The 13,160-nt window shown below is 43.1% G+C and overlaps 1 protein-coding gene across 1 annotated transcript; it reads right to left on the bottom strand.

Annotated features, from left to right (window-relative positions):
* Nucleotides 1-469: 469 nt before the first annotated feature.
* Nucleotides 470-12,580, bottom strand: ldlrap1a (low density lipoprotein receptor adaptor protein 1a). The gene is made up of 9 exons (XM_041955549.1): nt 12,402-12,580; nt 6,411-6,553; nt 5,681-5,793; nt 5,398-5,512; nt 4,553-4,625; nt 4,257-4,352; nt 3,613-3,740; nt 3,357-3,391; nt 470-1,363 (listed from the first exon to the last, which is right to left on the bottom strand). Exons 1-9 carry the CDS (start codon nt 12,484-12,486, stop codon nt 1,219-1,221), a joined length of 933 nt encoding a protein of 310 aa, XP_041811483.1. The 5' UTR covers nt 12,487-12,580; the 3' UTR covers nt 470-1,218.
* Nucleotides 12,581-13,160: the final 580 nt, after the last annotated feature.

Here is a 13,160-nt window from a genome sequence, read left to right as displayed (position 1 = left end):
TCTACAACCTGCATCCTAACAAATCAAAAGTAACCATTCCAAAAGACTGGGAAAGCTGTGGAACTCCAAAAACACCTGTTTGGATCATTCCACAGGTAAACAGGTTGATTGGCAACAGGTGTTTAAATTGTTTCTTTGGGACCTTTGAATCTGCTTTCTTGATAATGCAGTCTTATGTATGAGTACGTAGGTGCTGTACAAATAGTTAACCATTCATTCATTGACAGATATTTACCAGATGTCATGGATTTGTAGATGATCAATTCTAAAATTTTTAAAATAATTTGAAGGACTTTTCTTCTTCTGGAAAATGATAAAAACAGCTACTAAACTGACTTTGTGGTTAAACAGTCAAGAATGAACTCTGAACCTCTTCCAACAATATGTTCCCTACTCTACACACCCCCAGTTATTGTATGGTTTATGAGTTCCATTAATATACCAAAAGAGTCCATTTCTTATTCATGAATATATTTAATTCTGCATAATGCTGGTAGATTACAGTGTACATGAAATGGCCACAATGGAGTCTAACCTTGAACACATCTGGACTTCTGTCAAGAGAACAATGTTAACACTGCGGTGAAAGTACCAACAGTGAGCCGCTGCTACAAAGACTTCATATCATCATCTAGACTGATTTTCAGATTTTAGACACAAAACAATCTTCAGTTTACATCCAAGGTGGTGGAGGGACAAATCCTACGTCAATCAAATCCGGTGAACTTGGTTCAACTTTAAGGTACAGTGTGGCTGATTGTCCTGCTGGTATTAAGGCCTGTTGATACAGTCTGTACATCTGTCTGACAGAAATACTACTCCTGTCTTCATCCATAAAAAAATAATTATACAACTATAAATTATAACTAAACACATATACAAAACACTGATTATGGTGCCAAAACTACTGAAACAGAAGCATGTAAGCAAATAAAGTACAACAAATGGTGACAGAAGTTGAACATTGAGTTTGTGAGGATGACTGCAGTGGAATAAAAGGATGAGATTATTGCTTTGGTGCGTTTCCACTAAGAAGGGAAGAACTGTCCATGTGAAGAGTGCAACAAGGTGAGGAGAGGCCAAACGTTATGTCACAGCTCTACACTTAATCCCTTATGGACGCACTGTAGCCTCATTTTAAATACGCAGTGATGCCTTGTTGATTGACAGGAAGACATAACGACAGCCCTCCTCACTCTCTCTGCTGTGTTGTGCTGGTCAGAAGCTGAAGACGTCGTCCCCGAACGGGCTGAGACTGTTGGGAGTGTTTCCATTGGTGCTGTCCCAGTCGGGTTCGATGAGCCAGTCCTGGGGCGTCACCCCAATGTCCAGGACCTGGGGGTTAGTACGCGACACTGCCAGGCTGAGAAGACAGAGGAGGGAAAGATGAATGGATGAACAGAAAGCACTCAACAAGAGCTCTGTTCCAGTTTAAAAAATGTCAAACGTATATGAAAGGATAAGGCTGCTGTTATTCCATTTTTTTTATTCGACAATATTGTCACCAAATCCCACTGACAGACCAAAACCAAAAGGGTTAGTCCGTCTCTCAACATCCTACTGTGAATACAAAACCCTGTTTGTTTGAAGTCGATCGGCTCCTGCTGAAGACGCAAATCTTTAAAGATGGCTCGCAAATACACTGCACTGCAGTTTTAGCAAGCGTTACGCAGATGGAAGTGAACGGTTATATGGACTAGTTCTTGCCACAGACTGAATTTTGATGTGCCAGCTCTGTGTTGGACTTTTTCAGAGCTCGGGAGCAGGAACAGTTCACTGCTGCGGTGGTGAGGATTGTAATTCTACTAGTTTGTGTTCTTCACCTTCCGGTGTAAAACCTCTGCAGCGTGGGGAGTGTTACCAGTGCTACGATCTGCACTTTCCAGACCAGATGGGTGTGTATTTCCTCGGCTGCTTCCTCCCAAAATCAACAAGCAGCTCCTGGGTTTTGCTGGCATTCAGTGAGAGGTCCCTCACCTCTTCTGAGTGGGACGATGTATGTGAGATTAACTCAGCATTAACCACTGTACGCATGTTTATGGTAATGAAGGAAGATATCAGTCAGTGCAAAACTGAATTAAGCGTTTGGACATGGACATGGAGCTCAGTGCCACAGAGGAATAAGATCAGATTTTGTATACACGGGCAATACTTGGTAGTAGGATCAATTCATTGGACAATAAGTAATATATAGAATATCAGCAGCCTTAGCCTTCAAGACAGCAGAATGGATAAAGTTTTAACATAATCAAGACTTGAAACTAGCCTAAATGGTGTCAGATGAAAATGTATGTGGAGTTCAGGCCTGATGTCACTTATCCAGAGCACTGTAGCTGCTGCTCATTAGCTCGTCGCGTTAAAGCTTGGGGTCAGGCAGTGATTTTAATGCCGCTTCCACAGCGGCTCAGCCTCTCAGACGTGTTTGTATAACTAAAGCCTCAATTTCCTCTAATTAGGGCCCCTCAGTCTGGCTGCAAACGGCCTTTTGTCTCTGGGATAATCATTTCTACAACGCCCGGGTGGAGGTCAACAGGATTACTTCCAAGACATTCAGTTCAGTCGAGCCGTGGGACAAATGGTTTGATCTGTCGGGTGAAGTGACACATTGCTCCACTTTCACACCAGCGACCACAAACACAACAAAGGCCTCAGTGTATCGTGGACTCGCATTACTCCCTCCGACTCAGTCCATTCATTGACAGACAAAAGCAGACTATGAGGAAAAGGCTATCAGTTAAAAAAAAAAGAGCAATTTTTGGTGATGCGATGGGTGAAGATGATGACATTTTTCACTTTGACTGAAACTCAATACTTTATGTCAGCTTTCTTCTCTGAACCCCGTCGACATTTTTTCCACCTGGGAGGAAATAAAGGGCACAGGAAGCTATTCCACACTACTGCCTGACATAACTGACCAGTGAAGAGTGGCACTGGGTTTGGCGGTGACTGAATGCAACAGATTATGGTTAGGTTAGTAATTAGGACTACTACACTAAAGTAAGGCTTGTAACAGTTGACAGTGGTACTCAACTTTACCTGGAAATGAACCATAGCTATCCAGAGCACAGCTGGAGACACAAACACACAATAGATTGAGGGCAGTTGAAAGTTTAGCTATCAAATCATCTCTCAGGGATTGTATAGTCCCTTTCCATATAATCACAGGCTGGAGGATTTGCATTCTGCAGTACACAGAAATCATCAGTAAGTGGCGCTGTAGAGCCAAGCAGCATCAGAATGAACTAGAGTATACTGAAGGATTTGGCAAAGCAGAGTTTTTATTTTAACAAGCAGCATAGAGAATCAACGAAGATTAATTTGACTTAATAATAAATCTATTAAGAAGAAGGTCTCACCTGGAGAAGGCTTCATCCAAATCATCTTCTATTTCCTGGAAGAAGAAGAACAAGTAGAATCTTAATATTCATCCAGTCAATACCAGAACATGTATGTCATAATGATGCTTGCAAACAAGGTTCATATAACTACATGTTAGACATGTATTTAGTTTTGATACCTTATGATTTGAGATATTCATAATACTTTTCAAGACTTTTCCAGGATCTGCAGGCACAATCAATTTGAATCACAGTGGACTTGAGTCGATCTTACCCATGCAGGGTTATTATTGGTCTCAGAGGGCCTGTGGTTATCCAGCTGATCCTCCTCTACATTCCCGTTGGTCTCCACTACCGCGTTCACACTGTCCTCAAAGTCCAACAGGTTGTCTGTGGCCACATCTACTTGGGAGGAGAAGGACGGGCAAACCATGAGTGCTGCAGCAAACACAGGAAATCTGTGTCTGCAGGATGTGAAGAGACTACAGCCTCACAAAGCTCTCTACATCACAGAAAACAGTGGAACAAAATGTTTAACATTTGGCCCAAGGCTGGCACCAGAGGAAACATTTTAACCTCAATAGATAAAGGTTATTGTCAGGGGGAATAAGATAACGGTTTGATACCTTCATGGTGGTTGTGTGTGACTGATCTGCGTGCGTAGTTATTCAATTACGAAGCGTGCAATCAAAAAAAAATTCAATCGATAGCCTCAATTTCAGGACATACGATGCAAGTTGTCAGGCTCAGCTTCAAACTTCCACTGCTCAGCTGCACCAAGATTTAGCGGTACATGAATGCTTACATTAGTATGGTATTAGCTACGTAGCACTACCATGCAATTAAATGAATGGAAGATGAAACCCTATTGATGAAGCTCTGAGTTTTTCGTGTGTGTGTGTTTGTGTTTTTTTTCACCTGTCCCTTTCAGGCTCCCCAAGCTGTTCGATCTCTCTGAATGGGAACTACTGCTGGCCTCTCCAGCTGAACCAGACTTCGCTCTTCTCCCTTTCTCTAGATAGAGACGAGATGCACGGAGACATAACACAAGCAGGTCAAAACTTGTTGGCTGCACCCTTCCAGCAGATAGCTGCATCCTTGGAGCATCAAGGCTGATTCAGTGCAAACACAAGTCACTGATAAAAACAATTCCTCCATAGACAGTGCTTGTGTGTGTGGGTGTGAGCATGGAGGGCGAACAGTGTGGTGCCTACCTTCTTTGGCTACTTGCCAGAGCTCGAACGCTACTGTGAAGGCCTGGGCTACTGTCAAAGCCACTGCCTGAGCCTGGAGAACAGGAGAAAAACACACTTTGTTACAGTGCATGGCTAATGGCTGCGTGAATGCAAACCCAGTGACACTCAGCTGAGTATAGGCTGAGTCAGAAGAATGATAAGCATGATCAGTAGCAGATATATTTCAAATGCATCCCAATGAAAATATGGTCTTTCCAACTGAAGAGCTGCTTCCATAGAGGACAAAAGCAGGTCATCATCACTGTCTCCGTGTATTAAGGAAGCAGACTATCATCATGTTGTCCTAGTAGAATAGGGGATGAGTGCGGAAGCAGGTAACATGAGAGGAAAAGTGCCCTTTTGCTTTTCAACATGTGGGAGCGCAGGAAGATGACAGACAGCTTGAGGAGTGAGACTTCTCGGGTTTCCTCTTAAGAGTGGGGGGATGAGTAGAAAGGACAGCCACGGTGTCAGACAGACACAGAAGAAGAGCAGGATAAATTGTGTCTATTCCAAAAAAAGTGCCTCTGTCCTCTCACTTTAGATCATAAGGCGACTGGATGAAGCACCTGGCACACGCTGGGCGTCACAGGTGCAACCAAACATAGCATTGCCAAGAGGACACAAACTGTGCAGTGAGTGAAACTAAAGATTAAATTATCTACCCAACCATGAAGAGCGGGAAAAGAAAAAGGTACACTTAACTCTCAGATGTAGTAATTTATTTAACAAGCTGATGCCAAGTTAAAAACCACTGCGCTGGATTTTGATTTATCATCTTTAGATTAAACATAAAACGCTGATACTGTAGTCAAACAACTCACCACTTTCCTCTTGGAGCAGAGGTAGGCGTGGCACTCCAGGGTCCCATTGAGGGTGTTTTGAGCAATATAAGCAAACACTTTATCATGCAGTTTGTCCACAGTGCAGTAGGATATCCTACAGGACAGAGGTGACAGGTTAGAGACACAGCATACTGAGCGAGTTCACATGTGCCACATCAGTCACATGCCAAGGGTCTTACAAGGTTTTATAACTTGCATTTAGCAGCTCCAGAAGTGTACCATCATGGTTCATTTTGGCAAATATGTGCTGTTCTGCACATACCTGTATATGGAGACATTTTCCAGGAGTTTATTAGTCAAGCTGTCGTATAGGACGATTCCCTGAGGGGAAACCTTCAGAGCAACCTTCTGAGGCTTCTTCCCACTGGCTTTAGCCTGTTACGGACACAAACAACAAGTTTGTTTAAGAGCACGTGAGTGTGTTGAACTATGGGCTCAGGTACAGTGAATACATACTGTGCATAGAGAAGACTGATGTGATTTTATGAAATCCCAAAAGGGAAAAATTTGCTTTATTCATTACTTTGTAGGTTGTAGCCTAATTCTTGGATAAATGATCAATTCAATAAACTGTAGCACTGAGCAAAATATACCACATGTTAGTAACAATGAGACATTTAGTGTGTTTTTATGTACATTTTCAATTTGCGCAGGAAAAAAAATGAGTGGAAAAGAGGAAAATCGAAAGACAAAAAGGATGTTTTATACATGACTGAAGTGGAAAACTTGCTGTATCGATAGAAGCAAAGTGCAGCAAAGTGTTATGGAAATAGACGTCGCAAATAAATCAAGACATAGATGAAGTGTGGGACTTAAAGTTTCTGCTGGAGCATCAGATCTTTGTGGAGGGATGACGCGACTCTTTTATGCTCTTTTATGCTCTTAGCTAGTTCATCTTGTTGCATCCTCTTCTTCTGCAGCGCCACCAGCTGTTTCTCAACTTGACTGTATGACATCCATAATGACATTGTTAGCGTTATTCCAGCTCTCACCGTGGCAACGATCCTCTTTACTGCAGCAGCCGACAGGTCCTCTCCCTTGGGCTGGTCCACTAGTGTCATGCCGAGGTGGCGCAGGTTAAAGGTCATGCCCTCTAAGATGGTCTCCCGGGTGTCAGTCCAGTTCTCCGGAAGCTCTGCAGAGAAAAACAGATTTTCAGGGGGAAACTGGCTCAATTAATTGATTAACAGGAAGTGTTCTTGTTGTGCCCATTCATCAAGTTCAAAAACATCAAATATGTGTTGGTTACAGCTTCACAGATGACTTGCCTGCTTTCCCCTCTCCATTTCATGTTCCAAAATAAATAAGATTAATCGAGAGAACATTCAAAGCGCTTTAGAAAAACACAAATCAGAGGAAATGTAAACAGCCTATGCTGAACTTAAAAGTTGAGCCATTTCATCTGCTGTCTCCCTGAAGTGGAATGGCAAAACAGGGTATCTAGGTCAAAGGTACAGTCAATGTAAAGTAAATATTTCAACTCCAAAAGCAACTTATAGGGCTTGACAATAAAAAGGCAAAGTTAGGAGCAAGTATACATGGACTCTGACATATTGTGATAAGAGGAGAGCGTGGCTTCCCCTTTCGGAAAGGAACATAACTGATCTCTCCCAAACTAGGCCATAGATGTCTCTCTTTAAAAAGTGTGTGACTGTGTTCACTTCTCAAAGAGTTAGAAGGTTAGCAAGCTGATCTGTTGATTGAAAAAGAGCAAGGAGTGTAAAAACTGTAACTGCTGAAGGAACAGCTGCTATCTCCATGTGGTTTCTTATCAGTTTTTGTGTGGTGCCGGCTGGCCCTGACCCCGTGGGCTGTGTTTACACAGATTTCCTCTGAGAAAGAAAGGAGGGGTTAGGGAAAGCAAGAGCAGAAAAACATCACCATTACCTAGAAATCCATCCTCCCAGCATTCACCTCCTCTGGGATGGAGGGAATACCACATACTCATGCAGACACATGTTCACACAACGTGCTCACACACACACACACACACTGTAAGTGAAGGAGGTCTGCAGCTGAAGGATGATTCTTTTAAGAGCCGGTTCATTATGCTAAAACGTCCAACAACATGAAACAGCATTCACACCTCTCTGTGAAAACCTCCAATAAAAATATCAAAAGTTTTAACTGTTCTTTGAAAGATTTTAGGATGGAAGTGATTAATATTGTTCATGATGAATGAATTTGATCGTAGCATGTACATGATGTCCTTCTGCACTCACTGACTATGCTAACATGCTGATTATCTTACACATGGCATTTAGCACAAAACAGAAATTACATCTGAGGCTGATGTGAAAGTCTGTACTTTTGCAGACATTTAGTCAATATCTTAAACACTGTGACAGGATGCTGGCACTAGATAAAATTCAGGGCATCTTCAGAATTGCTACCATTCATCCTGTTGGGAGCATGTATACCAAATTTCATGACAATCCAACAGCTGATTAGAACATTTCACTTCAAATTATGAATGTGAACGTTGTGATGGCACAAGAGGTAAAGTCAGGGGATCATGAAAGCCAGGCTTCATATGACTGTCTGTAAATATCATGACAATCTGAATTGAGACAATCTGTGGTGATGTTTTTGGCTCTGTAATGTCCGTCTACTGGCTTTCATTGTGGCTGTAAGTGGTCATTTGGTCATTTACTGCCAACACCACACCACAAACAAGATTTTAAAAATACAGGTTTTTGCATTTTTTGACACTAAAGCCAAAGTTTTTGGAGGTTGAACCATCCATACAGGTACTCAATACTTCTGAAATAGCACTAAACATCATGGACCACTTAAACCCAACAGAACTCCTGTTGAGGAAAATCCTCTGACACCATTCTGGACTAACTGTGGTCAGGACAAACCCATGGCGGAGGACAGCGCTGACTGGACTATGTCATAATTTCAATAAAGTGCCGGCATCAGATTTCAACGTGGTCTGTCTTGAGAAAATAGCACCAGAGCAGGTACCAGGCACCGCTCAGCCAAAGAATGTGAACGGCTTTGTGATCCAAGGTCAGCAGCAGAAACCTGAAAGGAAACAGCTGTGTGCACATGTGAGCTGAGACCAAGTAAAACCAGGTGACCCTGCTGTAAATACAAGTCGACCTAACCATCTGTTTGTGTTAAGAGATTCTTGACTGGGTGTGAAAAAAAAAACAGTTTTCTGATTGCAGGGTAAGTGGATGTGTCTTTGATGACAGAGCGAGAGAACGACAGAAAGAAGGGGGAACTGAAGAGCAAGATAAGACAACACCACAGGCCTCAGCTCCTGAGTCATCCATCAAATCCAACACTAATGGATGAGTATCCATTTCATGCGTCAAAGTGCAAAAAAAGTCTTTGTTGAGCACTGTGGCAACGAACGTGCGGATCCAAAAGGGTCCAACTGACAGGCAATTCACGTCCTGGCTGATTTGTGTGTCTACACCAAACACTGAATCACTGTGGAAACCACCAACTGTGGCCCTACAACTTCTGCCATCATTTAACTTTTCTTTCAGCTCCACTGATCTGCATCCACACGGCTCCAAAATCTGCTTTCAAGGAATCCAAACTCATCTCAGCCGATGTCAGGGTTTCAACTGATGCAGAGAAATATCAAGACGCAAGTGACGACACGTTGGCCTGGAAGTCTCTGCGGATGCAAAGTGAAAACATTTCAGAGGCATTTAGCCTGAAGTTCATTTATCAGGCTGTAGGGTTAATGGGCCAAATAAACAGAGCAGAATACAAACAAGATGGATATCCACAACTGTTACAATGTGGAACAGACAAATCTTACACAGTCACTTGACTTAGGAGGAACTGGTGGGTCCGTAACCAGAGAAGAATCTGTCAATCAGGTGAGAACTGGTGTGCTTTTTCTCCTTATAACAAAAAGAAATGCAACCACACTTGAGGACTTTTTCCTCCCAATGGCAGAGTTTGTTCAACTTGTCTTTACTTTGAAAAAACAAAACACAACAACAACCTGCCAAAAGAAGATCGTCTGCCCTGTCACTTCTGCCAAACAGTCAAACCTGAGCTCCAAACCTTTTTGTTTCTCTCATATTATGGCAGCTGCAGAGCCAGTGTGTTTGTATCACCTCATTTTAAGAGGACCAGCTCAACATGCAAGATTCTATAGGTAGACCTAACCATTAATCACTCAGCTGATCTATCATTATAATAATGAAATGCAGACACATCCTGCACAGAACTGCAGTCCACTGCTGTGCACAGGTAACAGGTTAAGGTACAGAACATAATGTAATCCAGCTCAGGGGCTGTGTGCAGTAGGAGTGCAGCTCTTTACTGTTTACTTCCCATATCTCCATGTCTCTTGAGTCTGAGTGTTGGCCATCTATCACTTCTAATCAAAAAACAAAGTTGAACAAACTCTGATCTGGGGAGTTTAAATCCAGCACATCACTTCCGATGCCACCTGCTGCAACTGCGATTGGAGGGAAGTTCATTGATCCCATATGGTTCTTATTGCCAATTCTGGGCAGACTGGGCAGGCAGAGTGTAATTAAAGTGGTTCTCAGAGCCATCAAAAATACCATCTTGCCAGCAGAATATCTGACTGATAGTGGTGTGTGACTCCAACACGCCAGGAGTTGATTGAACACACTTCTCATCTCTAACAAAGCAGCAAGGAGGATGGGAAAGTCTGACAGTCATGGCAGAGACTAACAGTGGAAACAGAGGGGGTAAAAGCCTCATCCTCATGAGCACCGAGGCAGAAGAGCAAACTAGAGAGTCACGCGTTGGTGAAATTAACTACATCATAATGCAGTAGAAATGTTCCTATCATGGTGGTGATTCGTCATACTGAGCATTGCTGTGTGCTGGCAGAATCACATGCTTCCATTTGAGGAGGTACCCAGAAAAAGGCTCTTTGCTGCAGACAAGCACCCTCTGGCTGGTCCTTGACATTGGCAGCGTGCCGGTGTGGGTCGTCCAGGGCGACAGAGACAGGGCAATAAGAGCAGAGAAGTGGACAAGGAGTGGGGAGGCCTTTGCCATTTAAAATAGGGCAGTCTCCATAGGGCTGAATAGGTTTCCCCTTAATGCAAACTCACTGACAGTATGAAGATATGTGAAGATGAGTGGCTAAAGCCTGTAGGGCAGCGTTAATGGTGGTCCTCAGGTGCTACAGCCCTGTTGGTGCTCTGTCCGGGTCAGTTAACCACATTCACCTGATATCCCAAGTGTACGTCCCTGAGACGATAGAATGTGGGCTGACCCGACTTGGGTCTCGGAGGCTTGGAAGTCTAGCCCGGGCGATATGGGTCAGCGCTGGTGAGGAATGTGTGCCCTGCAGCCTTGAGAAGACCTGGTAATCTATACTACAATACACTACTTCTATAACAAGTGGGTCACTAGCTGCCTCTACAGGAAGCTTTTAATTCCACTAGTAATCAGAGTCAGAGCCCGATCAGAGTCAGAATGCCTCATGCAAACACCCGAGTCAGAATGAAGCACCTCATTCTGAGACATTTAACTGCATCTAATATGGGCTGGTTTAAAACTTTGACAATACATAAAAGGGGGTGAAAATTTTCCATTTAAACGCTCACTTATTTTGATGAGTGCTTCTTCACAATACAATTGATGGGGCAAAGCGCTCCGCACAGATGTGCATGTGCATGTCAGAACTGTGCTCTGATTGCTTACTGTGGAGCATTTAAACCGAGCGCGCTGGAAAACTTTGTTGTAAAAGGCTGGCTCATGTATCGCTGTGCAGAAGTGACCACATTTTGACCCTCAACCATTAATACAGAAATGTGCCTGTATGTAAGAGTGTATCCCAAATCTCAGAAGCACTTTTTGAGGTGAGCTACTCAGGTTACATATGGAAATGGGGGATATTTCTGTAATCCACCCTGTATTTTCTAATGATCATACAGGCTTTCTGGTGGAATTTAAAATAGACCAGCTTGAACCCAAGCCAACAGGGGCCGTGCACTGACTTACTCGCAGCATTCCTGGCTTGTCCTCATGGTTACAGGCAGGGGAGCTTTCAGGCCGCCTAAGCCACCCGGTCATTCCCCCAGAAGTTTACAGGCAGGATCAAGTGAGATTTATTTTACAAAGTGGCCCTCGAGACCTACAATGGCCACCAAAGTGCCTTAAAGGAGTTTTGTGTAAATGCCGCAGCGTGGGCAAGCTCCTAAACCGCTGAAGGGCCCTTGAGCAAGACACAAAAATCACTGTAAATTCTAGCACCGACTCTGGTGGAGGGGATGGAAAGAGGGGGCTGTCCTGGAAGACTGGGATTATCCACTAATCCAAAGCACTGTAGCTGTAGGAAGTAAAATATCAAGACAATACAGCCTTGTACTAACCTGCTGAAAATATTCTAGCCTTCACATCTTTTCTTAACACATGTGAGTATAAATAAACAATCAAGAGGGAGATCATGTCGAATACTTCCATTAAAAATCATTAGATTTAGAACTTAATTGAGTGCCACTGTTCGTTGGTGCTGATGTCCACTTCATTCTGCCTGGTTTCAAAATAACATTTATTTCCGGAAAATTCCTGAAACTGAGTCAACCGCACTGCAAAGGAACGAACGAGCGACTTCCAAAACTCCTCCGGATTACAATAATGACAGAGTTTCCCCCAAAACAGAACCAAACACGAGAAAACAAAAAACGCTCCTCAAAATAGCAGTTTTTCAATCGGAATTACGTCCCTTAGTCAAACAATACGAGAAAAACATTTATAAGTTAAAAAAGGATGTCAAACTTTCTCTTTTTATAACTTTGTACCGACGACACAACACAGGAACATAATCAAATGCTGGTGTTTTTCGCTTTTGAAGCAAAACGCTTAACTTTGGTGAAGTTATCTTACAAATGTGAGGTTGACTCATCGCCACTGTGGTAATTAAGGTAAAATGAGCTAAGCGGTAAGCTAAAGTCAAATTCGGCACGGTGGAAGTGGGAAACGCAGCTAACGGTTAAAAGCCTTATTTCTACAGTGTTTCTTACTTCTGTGTCTGCCGGCAGTCCAGGACTGTTTCGCCATACTTGGGCTCCGGATAATAGCTCTCCCAGCCGACCTGAGGGCATCCATATCGGTGTTTTAAAAAGCAGAGAGTCGGTGAAGTTTGCTGGAGGGTCTTGAGGAGAAATGTTGTTGACCAGACTGCTGATGGGGAGGATGGACTTGTGGTGCCTTCCCGTGCTGTCAGAAATACCGCAATTTACGAGGTCAGCGCGCGTGAACGAGCCCGACGGAGAAGTGATGTTGCATTTGTGTAAAATTGGACCTTAGGGCTCTTAAGTTGTTGGTTCATGTGGATTTTTTTTTTTTTTTAGCCAGAACTATTTTTAATGCTTGTCTAGAAAACGCAAATCACACCGCCTTGGTACCTTCATATATGAGCACAGCTTGAGCAAAAGTTTCTGCTATTGTAACCACTTTGTTGACAGTCTTGTATTGTGCTGTCTTCCTGGAACTGGGCATCTTAACAGGTGGAAGCAATTATCTAACATTATATCAGCCCATAACTGATAAAACCTGTATGAAAATTTCAATAAAAACGCTTACTTGGTCGTTGTGTCTACCATAAAGCAACCTAATGCAACTGGTCTGTGTATTTCTTAGTAAGATACAGATATTTAGAAGGAGCACTTGAAGGCAGCATCAAACCACAGGGTAACCATAATTTTTCTGACTGGAAGTCCTGGCAGAGCAACTAGGTTTTAAAAATAGGATGTCAACAGCACTTGGTGTGCAGATCTGGG

Source organism: Chelmon rostratus, chromosome 16, assembly GCF_017976325.1.
Source record: "Chelmon rostratus isolate fCheRos1 chromosome 16, fCheRos1.pri, whole genome shotgun sequence".
Taxonomy (NCBI): domain Eukaryota; kingdom Metazoa; phylum Chordata; class Actinopteri; order Chaetodontiformes; family Chaetodontidae; genus Chelmon; species Chelmon rostratus.
This window is presented reverse-complemented; position numbering and strand designations above follow the sequence as displayed.